General features: G+C 44.1%; 1 protein-coding gene across 3 annotated transcripts in view; it reads right to left on the bottom strand.

The window, feature by feature from the left end:
* The window catches only part of ATP13A2 (ATPase cation transporting 13A2), a 44,490-nt gene that overhangs the window by 2,808 nt on the left and 26,883 nt on the right, over positions 1-14,799 (bottom strand). For all 3 annotated transcript variants that reach the window (XM_075190440.1, XM_075190442.1, XM_075190441.1), the window contains exons 11-28: positions 14,583-14,714; positions 14,138-14,305; positions 13,712-13,822; positions 13,329-13,375; positions 13,057-13,245; positions 11,445-11,651; positions 11,192-11,296; positions 10,317-10,473; positions 9,784-9,904; positions 9,228-9,352; positions 8,973-9,133; positions 7,710-7,820; positions 7,066-7,145; positions 6,289-6,441; positions 5,376-5,472; positions 4,938-5,161; positions 4,025-4,176; positions 2,820-2,992 (exon numbers count right to left, since the gene is read on the bottom strand). In XM_075190440.1, coding sequence (XP_075046541.1) covers positions 2,820-2,992; positions 4,025-4,176; positions 4,938-5,161; positions 5,376-5,472; positions 6,289-6,441; positions 7,066-7,145; positions 7,710-7,820; positions 8,973-9,133; positions 9,228-9,352; positions 9,784-9,904; positions 10,317-10,473; positions 11,192-11,296; positions 11,445-11,651; positions 13,057-13,245; positions 13,329-13,375; positions 13,712-13,822; positions 14,138-14,305; positions 14,583-14,714 — 2,513 coding nt within the window. The remainder of the gene's footprint in view (positions 1-2,819; positions 2,993-4,024; positions 4,177-4,937; positions 5,162-5,375; positions 5,473-6,288; positions 6,442-7,065; positions 7,146-7,709; positions 7,821-8,972; positions 9,134-9,227; positions 9,353-9,783; positions 9,905-10,316; positions 10,474-11,191; positions 11,297-11,444; positions 11,652-13,056; positions 13,246-13,328; positions 13,376-13,711; positions 13,823-14,137; positions 14,306-14,582; positions 14,715-14,799) is intronic.

The raw sequence follows: 14,799 nt of genomic DNA on the forward strand, positions 1-14,799 counted from the left end.
GTAAATCACAGATAATAGGGGGAAACCACAAACTACAAGCGACTGACAGGATTTATACCCGTAGAGTGTCAGCGAGAGGACAGCAAACCCCGGGCTCAAAGTGTGACAGAAAGAGTCCAAGACTTGCACAATGTAATCAGCCAAAATGTTATAATAAACACCCACAAAACGTTCAGACATCACGTGCTGGACGACAAACTTGTTCCAATACAATAATAAATGCAACATTTCCCAATGACCTTCCTTGCGAACTCGCCTGATGAGCTCACTAGGCTCGGGGCCCTGTTTGGTTACATAATAAACAAGAATTCGGAGACCCACGCGTTTCATTTTCCTGTCCACGTGAAGAAACTTCTACAAATCAATTAGGACTTTGTAACTCAGTAAATCTGAAGCGATTCATTATCTAAGGGGGGGGGGGTCACCAAAATAGATGATCAATTGTATTAAGCCGATCGTTACTTCATCAGAAGCAGCTGCAAGACTCCGATGTTGCAGCATTCACCGAACACCAAGAAATGCGTTTGATCGAAAATATTCTTATATACCTACGCGTTTCACCTACGCGTTTCACACCTCACTGCAGGACTTCCCCACAATTTAGACCCCCACTAGTTACACATATTCCTACAACTGCCCTGACTCTAGGTACCTGGGGCAGGACCAGCAGGAATTTCCACCTGTCAGAACACCCCCCCCACTCCGGAGACATCCGTTATTCCTACAGGGACCCCAAGCCGAGTACGCCCATATCTCTGCTGGCTCATGGATTCCAACATATCACGGCAACGTCACCCCAACATTTTATTAAGAACCACCACTATCGCACCAGGATAATCCTAAATCCTCCAGGTTAGGAAATATAACTATCTCTTAGTATCATATTATATATATATTGGATCCACATCTAGAGGTAGGTGCACCCACACAAATTAGAGAATCTTAAAAGCAAACTAGAGAGCACCTTATGTGTCTTAGGGGCACTCAAAGGATAATAAGATTATTAAAATTTATATAAATTTTATTAGTATAAATTAAAATAGTATGACTTATATGACATTAGAAGTAGTGAAATATTAAAAACAAGTGTATGACATAATGAGCCAGAAAAATAATGACTGTTAAGATCGATAGATAAACTATTGAGACGCGCTGTTTCCCCAATAGTATGTCTTGGTTCCAGGATGAATGCCGACTACAAGAGAATTGTTATAGACTCTCTTATTGAGATGTGTCTCAAACAGGGTTAGTTTTAAAACGAATAGAGGTTTATTTTTGAACACATTACAATGTAATTAACCTCCAATAAGAGATACATGTTCTGTTATAATCTATACTTATGAGATCTATGATTCAACCCTGTTTGAGACACATCTCAATAAGAGAGTCTATAACAATTCTCTTGTAGTCGGCATTCATCCTGGAACCAAGACATACTATTGGGGAAACAGCGCGTCTCAATAGTTTATCTATCGATCTTAACAGTCATTATTTTTCTGGCTCATTATGTCATACACTTGTTTTTAATATTTCACTACTTCTAATGTCATATAAGTCCTACTATTTTAATTTATACTAATAAAATTTATATAAATTTTAATAATCTTATTATCCTTTGAGTGCCCCTAAGACACATAAGGTGCTCTCTAGTTTACTTTTCAGTCACCCAAACATTGTCTGCCGAGAGTCAGGAAAAATTTTAAATTCCTAAATTAATAGATATTTGCAGTATATCTTCCAACTTGTTGGATCCTACTTCCGAATCTGGTGAATCTGGTGCTCCTGCCCGGAGATGGTTATATTCTGGTGCGATAGAACCGAGTTCCTAAAGGACAGTCCCAGGAACTGTGTGTTCCCAGCGACCTGTAATCTGTCCTGACCCCCCCTCTTCACCAAGCTCAGGTATATATGCAAAATAACAAACAGCTCATCCTATGGAGACGTAATGGATGGAATCCAGTTGGTCCCCTATATATAATACATATCACACGGGATCTGGTCACCTTGTACTTATCCTGCTCAGCCCCCATAACGGGCTCTCCATGTAACAGATGTACCCCCTAACCCCCCCTCACTGCCCACCTCCAACCTCCTGATAGGACGCCTCCACATACCGGTCACCATTCCCAGACCGCTTCCCCAGTTCCCCAACCCACCACCTTCAAAATAAATGTACAATATCTGTTTATACAAAGTGTGAAAAATGCTCATACAACACGTCAATGTCTTGTACATAACAGCAACGTCCGTGTGGTTTATTACCAGCTGGGATTCCATTTTTGCCTTATGCGACATGATAATCTGCACATTCTGCAACATAGAAATTCCTTAAATTAAACGGCCCATAAAAAAATAAAATAAAGTCAACCCACAAAACTAAATGGAGCTTGGAAATAATATCTAAGCAGCATATAAACAATGGGGTACATTTAAAAGGTGAACATCCAAATAAGCACCTTCAAATACATTTCTCCCGCTGTCACATACAGAACGTGCAGGTGGAGAGATGATGCGAGTCGGGGATCACTGTAACACAGTATCATCGAAATGGCACATGTAGGATATAGATTTCACCTGTGCGCCCATTCCCTTCATATCCGATATGTTGCCCCCCCCTCCCCCTCCAGATCTACTCAATAACCAACTCCCAGACCTCCGTCCTCCCCCTTTCACCTCCCGCCATTAGTGTGTCTGCTGCCAAAGTCCACGTTTCCCATCTTACCAAGCGCACTGCTGTGGGCGGACAGGACAACCCCCATGGCCGGACCCCCATGGTCGGCTCCATCCTGACACCCAACCACGACCCCGGTAACACTCACCTCTATGAGGATAGCAGCTATGAAGTTCACACCCACAAGTCCAATCAACACAAACTTGAAGTCAATGTCGTTGATCGGCTTCAGCTGCAGGATGGTCACCATGAAGGTCAGCGGGTAGAAGGTGATCCAGAGCATCATGGCGAGGAGCACGACCAGGACGATGAGGAACAGAACTGCGCGGGAACAATAACGGACACAGAGGGTGTTAGACAGCGGGGTCTAGTACCAAACACTCCAAACAAAACACAATAAAAAAAATTTAAGCAGTTCTGAAATGTGATCAATAATCATCATTTATGACTATAAATATCGCAGTCAGACCGGTCTATATACGAGACCCAAAAATGGAGATGGACAAGAGGATTAGGGTGTGAAGGATGAAACTGGGAATTAGTGTTTATTGATCACTGTAAAGCAACGGGCATGGTGTATGTTACAACCCCTTAATCTAATCCATACCTGAACTGCACTTTTTAGCCATGTTGTTATCAGGAAGTATCAGTGATGTAATTATAGCATCTCCTTGGAAAAGTACTTCAGGGGTTAAATTCCACCTCCACAGGGAACACTCAACAGGAGTTAAGTGAATTAAGCTATCATTGTTATTTCTGTTTGCTCCCTATTGTCCACTAGTGAGCTCTACAGACAGCCAGGAGCCGGACCCAGCAGGGATCACCTGAGGGAAGACACCTGGGGAGGTAGGAGAGGGGGCTGGATAGTGTGAGAATCCCACCAATCGAAACCTTTTGCAACTTCTCTGGGCAGGCAGATCCCAGGGTGGGATTAGGAGGTGATAAAAGAGGCTACCCTGGGAGCTGGTCGTGTGACTGACTTTGGCCAAGAGGTGACGATCTGCCAGAGATGCGCTGTGGAACATATCTCACTGGATTTATCTGAACTGATTTCCTCACTTGTTGGACCTGCTATCGTTATGGGGCCGTGCTTTATTTAATCCTGTTTTGCAGAATAAATCATCCTTCCATTTTTCCCCCTAATACCGTGTCCGAGTGATTTGGGAACCACGTATCTTCACAGTCACCATGTGAGAAAAAGGCACTAACGGGGACTGAGTTTAACGGGGACACACCGTGCCAACATCTCAGCAGCTGGGACTATTCATAGGATCAGACCCCAAGACGAATACTTTGGGGCAGCATACACCGGCTCCGGATAAAGCGGTTCCCTGATGCTAGTCTGCGGCTTACTGTTGGTGTAGATGGGCTTCCGGAAGGGGTGACCCTTAGAGAGGACCACCGCCAGGATCAGATACTGAAATCCGGACACATAGAACACAGCCGTGTTCTCGTAGTTCGGCAAGTTAGCTGGTGTCATGTTGGTCATATTAACGGGGACGAACCTGGAGGCAGAAAGGACAATTACTGAGACAGAGATGGGAGGAGGAGCAATAAACATACATGGTACGAGATAAAGGCGTAAGATCACACAAAATACACACAAAAACATAAAAGGATAATATTGAATCATCAGGTTACGTAATTATACTTAGAATTGAAAACACAACTTTTGCAAAGATGAAGGTATCTGTCTACGCACATCAATGTCGCTACCGGATTCATGAGATTTATTACACATTTCCAAAGTGATCCATACACCAATATTCAATTACTCATTGGCACATAGCAATGAACAGAGATTGCGGATTATTGTTCGCACACAGATAAAACGCCACACGGGTAAATTGTGAATCGCCATCCAGTGCAGGAGCAATAAAAACGCCACATTTGAAATAATGGAACATTGGCCGCCCCATCGTGGCTAGGAATCCCGTCTCCTTTACAAACGTGTATATGTAAAATTTTCCAAGCCTTGACAGAACTTTACGCATTTCACAACACGTAACCGTATACTCTCTGTAAGTGGTAATATTAGGCTCAGGATGGATCCCTGCCATATATCCCTTATATAAATTTACCTGACATTTAGGCTCAGTCAGAAAATGATTCTAAAACCTCCCTTTAAGTAACCCCAGTAGGCCAGGTTTTCTTTCTAACCGAAAATCGGATTATGAAAGAAAGGCAACATCATACAAAAGTGGGCGACACACAAAGTATACGCAGGGCGTGTTGGAGAGAGCAGGGAGTAGACGTAGGTACGTACCATGGCTGTGATGTAGTGAGGAAGTAGGACGCCAGCTGAACGAGTAGGACCAGGCTGATCTGGATGATCAGACTCCCCAGGACGGAGATACTGATCAAGGTACCCAGCGGGCACTTTAACCCCAGCTCGCTGGCCGGGCCAGTTCGCCCCATAAGGACGGCCACCGTGGTGGTAATTATCAGGTCAATAAAGAGGAACTGGAAGTCGGCCAGATTGGTGTCCATCTGGGGAAGGAGAAGATGTTGATCAATCTACTGACAATCACAGACGCACATGGGACAGGAGGACACACACAGCCCCCCCGCCAGAATTGCTGGACCTTTACTGGTAAGAATTGCAGAGCAAGTCTGTCGGATTCAATGACGGAAGATAAAGGAGTCAGCAGATGACCCCACTGTATATTTTAGGTATTCCAGGTACTGCGCCACCATCACTCACCGTGTACAGGATGATCACACTTATAAACTGGATAAAACTGTACATAGCCATGAATTTAAACATCTCAAACGAGGTCTCCAGCGAACAACGACCCTCCCTGCAAAGCCAAAAAAACAGCTGTCAGTCCGGAGAACAGAGTCGCGATATCACAGCACAAAACGCTCCAGCGATCACCCAGGACTGAGCCCACAGATCTAACAGACATTTGTATGTTTTTATGTACTGTATCTTTAAATCTATGCCCCTCCCACTCCTCTGCTGAAGCCCCTCCCCCAGCCCAGTGGCACTTTATGCAAATGAGAGGGAGAGCCTTCGTCACACTAGAAGTTTAAGAAGAGAGGATAGTGAAAGTCATTACAAACATTTCCATACAGTTAAAGAGATGAATTATTGAGAGCTTTGAACAAATCTGGTTACTTTGGGGGAAGGTGCATTAGCCGTGACCTAATTAATACGTATAAATGTACTCAAGCTTGATACACAGATTTGTCGAACTAATTTTTCTGTACCAAAAGACAAGGGGTCATCAGTGGTGAATGAGAAAAAGTTTCCAAATCAGCAAAGGGAAGGATTCTTTACTGTTAGGGCAGTAAAGCTGGGATTCCATACTATATGAGGGGGAACGATGGCAAATTCACTGAGAATGGAACAATGGAGCTTTACTGACAAGAAATATTATCTGTAGTTATAATTAGTACAGGACATTATCCACGGACTTGATCCGATCATAGCTTCTGGGGCCAGGAAGGGATTGTTTGTTCCCCAGCGATGATAAACTTATGGAGCTTTTCAACCTCACTCACAATGTCCTTATGTGTTAAACACATAAAGTTAAAAATTATTGGTTGAAATGAAATAATATAATAATTGAACACATTTTCAGGGAAACAGTGAAAGTTTGATCTCTACTTACCGGATGACGATGGGGACGCACTCGATGTTACTCAGCTTGGAGGTAAACGGAGAAGCCACCGAGGCTTCCGCGTCCGACAGGGAGATTCCCACATCGGCGGCTTTCAACGCTCCGCAGTCATTGGCTCCGTCTCCGCACATCCCCACGCAGTAACTGGGAGACCACGGGGGGAGCAGAGCACAAGATTAGCGCATCCACGGGGAGTGAGAACATACAGCGTCATCTCTAGAGACGCAGGGATGATACATATGTCTGACAGTTACATGATGGGCACCATTATATAGACGGGGCTGGAAATTCAAATGCAGACTATTTTTAGGTCCACAATAATACCCATCGCTAACACTATAACGCTATTTATATTTGAATTGTCGACCTAATGTTGTTAACCTTTTAAACGTTGACACAATTAATATCTATCCGTTGACCTCATACCCTTACCGACACGTATAAAGAACAAATTAAAAAGGACAAATCTACTTTTATTAGACGTCATCAAATGAACGTCGCCCTAGTAGATGTCTGGCGGAGAGCACTCCCAGATACTCTTCCTTCGCGGCCTACTCACAGGTCACATTCCCTGGTCCAGAGGATAGATTTAATTTTTCCACAGTGCAAAGGATGGGGGTCCCGGGGGTATCTTCACCAAATATCCATCAGAGGGGGCGATTTAATTGTTTGAAAGTTTTTTGTTTTTTTTCCAAGAAAGGTCAATAGTCTTACAACGGGAGTCGATGAAAGGGGGGGGTGCTACACCATGCCATATAGAACGCTTACTTCAGATTCTGGAAATCGCGCACCAGCTGAGTTTTCTGGTCCGGCGACATGCGGGCGAATACCGTGGCATGGATAAGAATCTGGAGAGACACAACGCAGGTCAGAACCACAATGGCCTAAAGTGTAAATCATAGTAAACATTATCCAAATAAAGTTGTGTAATCCAAAATGGGCTGGTCAATATTGGCATGACATGTATATCACACTACTACATACATGTACCACCTCCATATATACACACACACACACACACACACACACGAACAGAATAGGATATTAATGAACGAACGAAGACAAATCTAAACTCTCTTCACTATTAACCGACACATTTGAAATCATAGTTATAAATCTTTTTGCTCTTATGGTTTAAATTCAGCACTTGAACATATATTCGTTCCTATGAAGTGTTCCTATGATGCTGTTCCAGAAAAAAAATTAGTCTTAAATCTCACTGCCTGCCAAAGCTGTGACAAAATCAGGGACGCTACAAAACTACTTTTGCTGGGTCCTGCCCCTGGCAAACAGATCTGTACATGCAGCATTCAGAAGTGATGGATTTCAACCAAAAGGCAGCAGATATTGCTTAAAGAATCATCTTAAGTGGAAAAACGTATGTACAAAACCATAAGTAGTAACAGTCTTACCTTGGGCAGCAGGTCGGGGAAGTAGTCGGACAGTGTGGCAAAGGATTTTCCGTTCATTGCAAAACAGTAAGACCCTCTATCCAGGAACGTTCCTCCTTCTTGGTACAGCCCCTGTCAGGGAAAGAGGAGACCCCAACATCAAGTACAGGAAGATATGTACAATGTGACTGGGGGACAGAGGAATGACAGACAAACCACAGAGACGCATGACTACAAACCATTATTAGATGATATGTTTATGACTTGTGAAGTACATTAGTTCCACTACAGAGACCCCCTCAGACTTACACAGGTGCTAGATCCTATATTTATCCCATTATGCGAGAGGAGTTTATTTTAGAATTTGCACCCTGTAATTAATAATGGACAGAGGATTTAACACTGTAAAATCCCAAATTCCACACAATTTTTAGTTTACGGTAACATGACGCAATTACAATTTCAGGGCAAGTATTTTCTTTTTTTTTTTTAACAAACCCATTCAGACGTAACGTAATGCAAAATTGTAAAGGATCTGCCCCCACAGTTACCCCACAAGGTGCCCAAACATAGGCAAATCCGTGCTCAGGCTACACCCCATGGGGCACAACTTGTGCAGCCAGAACACTGACCGTCCAACTGCATTTCCCACCAGGGAATAGTGGTTGATCTCTGCCCAATATATGCTGAGGAGTTTATACAGGCACCTGGAGAAGACCCCTGTTGTACCCCTGCTAATCTGTTAACACTTAGCTGATGGGTAACCCAACCTCAGGTCTCTCAGTCTATATCTGAGCAGGTGGGACCCTCTGGATAAACACAGAGATCCACAAAAGGGAGAGAGGATCTAGACTGCCATAAATTAAGATAATTTGTTAATGCTCCAAAAACTGTCAAGACAGACAAGAACTTCACTGTTTAAAAAAAGATTTCAGCACATTACGCATGGGGCTGCTTCTCCCCAAATGACCAGAGTATCGTTTATCAATGATCATCCCTTGGATCCACGTGGAGACGTCGGACAGTTTAGTAATTTGAGGCCACATTGTCCAAAACCTGCAGCTTGTATGAACCTTAGAATTAAACTTGTGATCTGGTGATTTGATCACAGCGTTTGAAATAGTTGGTGATCTTGCTGCATTCTACTCCGATGGTTCCTCAATAGGAAGATCTGAGATCCACATGACCTAACTTGTCTCTTTGGTTCATTCTCGGAGTCCTCACCTGACCTCTATTTACCCGACACACGGATATAACTAATAACTGGGGTAAACAATGGTTCACCTCTCTGATCTGATCTCCCAGCATGGGCTCGGACGGGATAAACTTCAGGGTGGCCGAACTATTGTGGACAGGAGGAGATGCGTTCACAAAGTAGACCTTCTCCGTGGGCTCCACCAGGTGGCTGCTCTTGGCGACATTCACTGCAGTCAACATGTTATCTCCTGGGGAGTGAAACAAAGTGATCGTTATTGTCCCACAGGACCACTCAGCGATACAATGATGTCCTGTACGATTCATCACCAGAGAGTCACTCACCAGTCACCATGACGGTCCGGATATTGGCTTTTCTCAGCGCATAGATGACGGGCGCGGTCTCCGGCTTCAGAACATTCTTCATCACCAGGAAGCCCAAGAAAGTTAGATCACGTTCTGCCGATTCCCTGCATGGTGTAAGGAAGGAAATATGATCTGATCGTTACATGGAAACTGTGGTGGATCAGTGGTTAAGAGTACATACAGTTAAATAAACTACAAACAAGATGCCTCAAACTGGTGGGTCAAATTTATATATCAGGTATTTGTGAAGTTGACCAAGTAGTCCGATCTCACTTTGTTTAGTCAACCAGAACTTAGATTGTAAGCCCTCATGGGCAAGTTCTCTTTGTACAACAGAAAAGACCTTCGCTATGCTTTTCAGGGAAAAGGCAAATTACATGTTATGAATGATCATATTATTACTAACTCAAACCCCAATAGTTGGACCGAGAAATGTTGTATAGCAGAAATCAGCCGCGATGACTCCAGAAATGGCCTCATCCTTAACCTCTCTCCTGTCTGACAAACGTTCAGAAACAAATCAGGGTGAACAAACCTGGCGATGGACTGAGCTTCCTCAAACGTCTTGGTCCCGTGGAGAGTTTTGTAAGCAAACCCCAGCACCCGATACCCATCCTGTGTGTACTGGCGCAGCATCGCGGAGAAGTCAGGGGGCACTGTGATAAACACCACAAACACTCTACATTAATTCTACATCACATCAAAATAACACTCAGAACACACAAGTATACGACATACTTCTGCGATACTACAATCACTCCCAGTGCCAGCAGGGGGCGCCATTCCCCAAGCTATGGGATAACTGGTGCTACAGTGCGATTAATCCATTAATATCTGCACCACCCCACGTCTTTAACTTCACTGACGGGAATCAGACATTACAATTTACTGAAAACCGAATAATTAAACGAAGACTTGCAAATAAATATAATTTTAAGCCTAAATTTAAAAAATATTCCACAATCTAACAGAGTATGACCACCGTCAGTATTCTAACCCTGAGTGAGGGCCCCTAAAAGTCCCATGCGAGTACAGACAGTCACACGTCCTCGGCAGTCTCCAGCTCACCTGTCTCGTTCCTGCACAGACTGGCGACCATTTCTGGAGCCCCCTTCATGTAGAGCTTAGATGGGTCGTCACCGGGTAACTTGGCTACGACACTCATCCTCTGGATACTGGAGGAAAAGGGGAACCTCTGCAAGACCCCAACGGGCACCTCGTGTTTCTAGGGGGCAATAAAGACACTGACAGCTGAGAAGAAGCACAGAAGGAAACCAGAAACAAGGTCGATAATAAATATATTAAACTGAGTACAGAACTGGGTCACAGAACTACACGAATCCTGAACAGTATTTAAAGGTTCTCTGGAATCCGTTTCAGCAACGACAGGTACACATGATAACAAGCAACCGTGCCATACACGGGATTACCACTAGGGGGAGTGGTCTACAAATTACATCAAAACCTGATTTACTGGAAGTCAATTGGCTGAATAATGTTCGGTCATTTTCCATCCACAAGTATATTATCTTTATCATGAGTAAAGAAAATCATATAAATCATACGATACTGGAACATGCAGTTACAGGATATTATAATTCAGAAATTAGTAAGGGAGATTGGGCTGAACAATTGGGTGATGGTCTGTGACCCTACTGACAAATTAAGGATTTAGAGACATGTAACCAAATCTCTCAATGTTGAACACATAGGACAGTGCAGCCTAACCTGTGACACTCCAGGTGTTGAGAAACTACAAGTCCCAGCATACCCTTCCTGCAATGAGCTGCTATATATTGGCAAAGCATGCTGGGACTTGTAGTTTCACAACAGTGAAAGTGTAGTGTCACAAGTTAGCCAACACTGATGTAGCCTGTTATTTCATGTCTAAACGCCTATGGGGTAAATAGAATCTGGGGCCGATCAGCTCACACGGCATTTACCGGCCCATGGGGCTGCTCCTCCAGACTGGGCGGCTTGATCACAGACAACACTTTGGTCCCAAAACTTTGTTTCAGCTGCTGATCCAGATCTCCATCCACCAGGAGCTACAAGGAAACGAAATTAATAAGGCGTCAATTCCCCACAAAGCAGTCTGGGTGAAACCTCAGAACCTATCACAAAACAGAGTAATAAACAGGGATCCAACAGCCGGCACGAGAGGAAGCAGTCATGCGATGAAGTAGAGGAACTCACCCAGCCAGTAGACTCCACCATCTTTAGATCCATGAGGTCTCCGATGGATTGCCCGTTCAGCAGGGTTATGGAATGACAGGCAGCCAGCGAGTACAGCAAGTGTCCATCGGGCAGGGAACGAGGATCATGGGTGATCGGTAGGAAGTTGGAGTTCTCCAAAGGAACAACCCCCCACACATCCAGTCCTTCTTCCGTTAGGGTACCTGTCTGGGAGGCGGCACAGAGGAGAAGACATTGACTTGTATGAATTAACTGATCACAGAACTTCTGGAGCCCATCGCATTCATCAACTGACTCCCTTAAGTATTTTCAATATAAAGAATTAAAGGTTGAATAAGCAACAAAACTCTCTTACTTAGTAAATAGTTATTTACTGAGGGCAGTGGGTAAAAGAGATGTCGCTACGCAAAGATTACACCGGACATTACTTAAACTTATCAGAACTTTACATGTTCTGACCGCAGACAGCAACGTCCCAGAATCCACTGGGCAAAGGTATGAACACAGGTAACACAAAAAGCAGCGAGCGCAGGTAGACAAGGTCATACACAGCCGGACGGTTCTCTTACTGCCAATAACCCTCTGTCACTGTATTCATAGCGCCATTTTTCTGGTGTCCAATCAAATTTAACCTAAGAGAAGTCGGTGCCATTCAGTGTTAAAAAGTTTAAGAAGTGGTCGGATCAGGGATAACGGACCAGAATAAAGTACATTGCGGATATTAATTACAAGAATAGGTATAATGAGTGGATCTAGATAGATCAGGGATGAGGACACAAAATAAAGATTGCTATAATATATTGCATTGTTTTCCACATTTACCCAATGTATTAGTGATGTTAACTGCAATATACTTAGTCATACAACTGTAAAAACAATTCTAAGGAAGAACATTAATGATTAAAAGCCGATCAATGGATCGTACAGCAGAAGTCACAGGAATAATCTGGGTCCCGGCCAAAGAGACTTAATCAAAACTTAATGATTTGTTTTCAAAAGAGCAACGAGCTGAAAAATTAAAGATAAAAAAGCAACAGCCGCGATCGTTTCCTCCAGGTGACAGAAGCGCTGAACCAACAAAATGAATGGCGCAAGTAAATTAAATGGCTACTAAATAGAAAGTACAAGCTGTCCCAATGTGGAAACGCCATTAAAAGTTTCATCACTCATAATACAGATGTAACCGACACAGAACTCAGATCGGTGAGATTAGGAGGTCAATGTATCAACCGTCTAAAGGGCCAACCAATCAGATTCTAGCTATCATTGGTCTAGTACATTCTAAATAATGAAAGCTAGAATCCGACTGGTTGCTATAGACAACATCTTCCCTTTACCTTGTAGAAGGTTTGATAAATCTACCCCTAAGCATTGTTTCCTCGTCTTGCACAGACCCAGCTGAATGCCCAATTTACGTTTTTGGAAAGGGTCTCAATGAACGACCACAAGCAAGAGACTGGGTCAAGATGGAAACAGGCGGCCAAAAAACTCCAGTCTACTATCAAACCCCCTGTAGGATTCAAATTGGTCTCCTAAAATACTGCTCGCTGGACCCTACGTGTTCCGCACCGAGCGCTGCGTGTATACATTGAACAGAAACACGACATTGTACCTTATCGAAGCACATCATCTTTATCTTGCCGCTAACGTTTATGCGCGGGGGACTGATGCAATAGATTCCATGTTTCTTCAGCCGGCTTTGAGCGTAGATGGTGCCCACCGTCATGGCGGCTGGAAGAGCCGGGGGCACGATAATAGTTATAACATCGAGGGCTAAAATAATGATCTTTGATACAGAGACCTAGACGGGAGACAAATAGATCGGTGAAGCAGATGACAATTGGGGGTAAGTATAGGGTCATGTGTTTGGTAGACAGAGCTTACCTTATATACGATATGAATGGCAATACTGTAGATGGTCCCAAGGATGGCTGGAAAGGAACGAGAGAGGTTGAATATTCTACCACTTACGGCTATTCCTGACCTCACCAATGACTGCCCATAGAGTAACCTTAGACCTATAGGATGGATAACCCATGAGACCACTCCTGACCAACACAAATTGTCCTACGTGGACAGTAGGGTTTAGTAGGAAGACCACATATGGTGGGTCTACAGGAAAGGGAGATTGTGACATCCTTATCCTAAGTTTTTATTAGATTACATTTTTATATTCGCTTTTTTTCTTATAATTAAACGATGAAAGAATTGGAGAATCCTTGCCCTGGATTTGTCCTTATAAATCCCCTGGTGAGCCACATTCTTACCGAACACGGCCAGAACGAGGACAAACAGGAGAGCGTCCCGGTAGAACTTGAAGCGTACAGGTTTGGGATGCAGGATGGAGCTGATGAGATTCCCCTTCACGGAGCAGAAACCTGGAGACGGGAGACAGAGCTGAAGAAACCGACGTCTCCAAGTCAGAGAGCCCCAGTAATAATCCAGTAAACAACACCAGCAAAAATAACCAAATCATAAACAGATAAAAGAAGAGGAGAGTGAAGGAGTGAGGTGAAAGATACGGCAAACTGATGGCAAGAAGTGCTGAGTCTGCGACCTCCTGAGGATGTGCCAAGACGGGCAACAAAAACACGACAAACAAAACGCACACACACATTTTACACATGTGCGTCGCATGTAAACTGCCGCACGTGGACAGCGCCAGAGTGAGGACCCCCCAGGTCACGCGATACCTGTCTTTATCACTACAGCGATGACCTCGTCCTCCAGGTAACTTTTCGCTTGGATAACTTGGGTTCCACAGAACAACGTGTGGCGCTGATGTGCGTCCGAGGAGTAGACCGTGTCGGCTGCGCAGGGCCCGTCGGGTAACGGGGTCTTCATTTCAGGCACGCTCTCCCCTAAAACACAGCGCATAGACTAGGTCAACGTAATACAGACAGTGGATATGGAATTTATGTTGGATAATTCACTCCCCGCTCACAGTGATACAGATATTACAAGTCACCAAGGAGTTCTATCACCAATCAAAAGCACAAGGCTGTAGGCGACTTCTAATATCCGTGATAAGGGTGTAATATCGCTTATAATATACACGTTTTCCCAATGAAGCGTCCAGATCTCATGACTTACACGTTATATACGTATTAGCATCACGTGTGCGTTATAAGGACCCACCTGTCAGCATGCTCTCGTTCACTATACACTCTCCAGACAGCAGGGCGGCGTCACAAGGCACGTACATGCCCCCTGGTGGTAGGAGGATGCAATCACCGGGGACCAAATCCAGAGAGCTGACCATCAACTCCTCTGAAACGGCACAAGACAGACGGCTGAAATTGTAACCCCCCTCCCTGAAAAGTAACACAATAAGGGGGGGATTCAGTTGGCTGTT

The sequence above is a fragment of the Mixophyes fleayi genome, chromosome 11 (assembly GCF_038048845.1).
Source record: "Mixophyes fleayi isolate aMixFle1 chromosome 11, aMixFle1.hap1, whole genome shotgun sequence".
Classification (NCBI taxonomy): Eukaryota; Metazoa; Chordata; class Amphibia; order Anura; family Limnodynastidae; genus Mixophyes; species Mixophyes fleayi.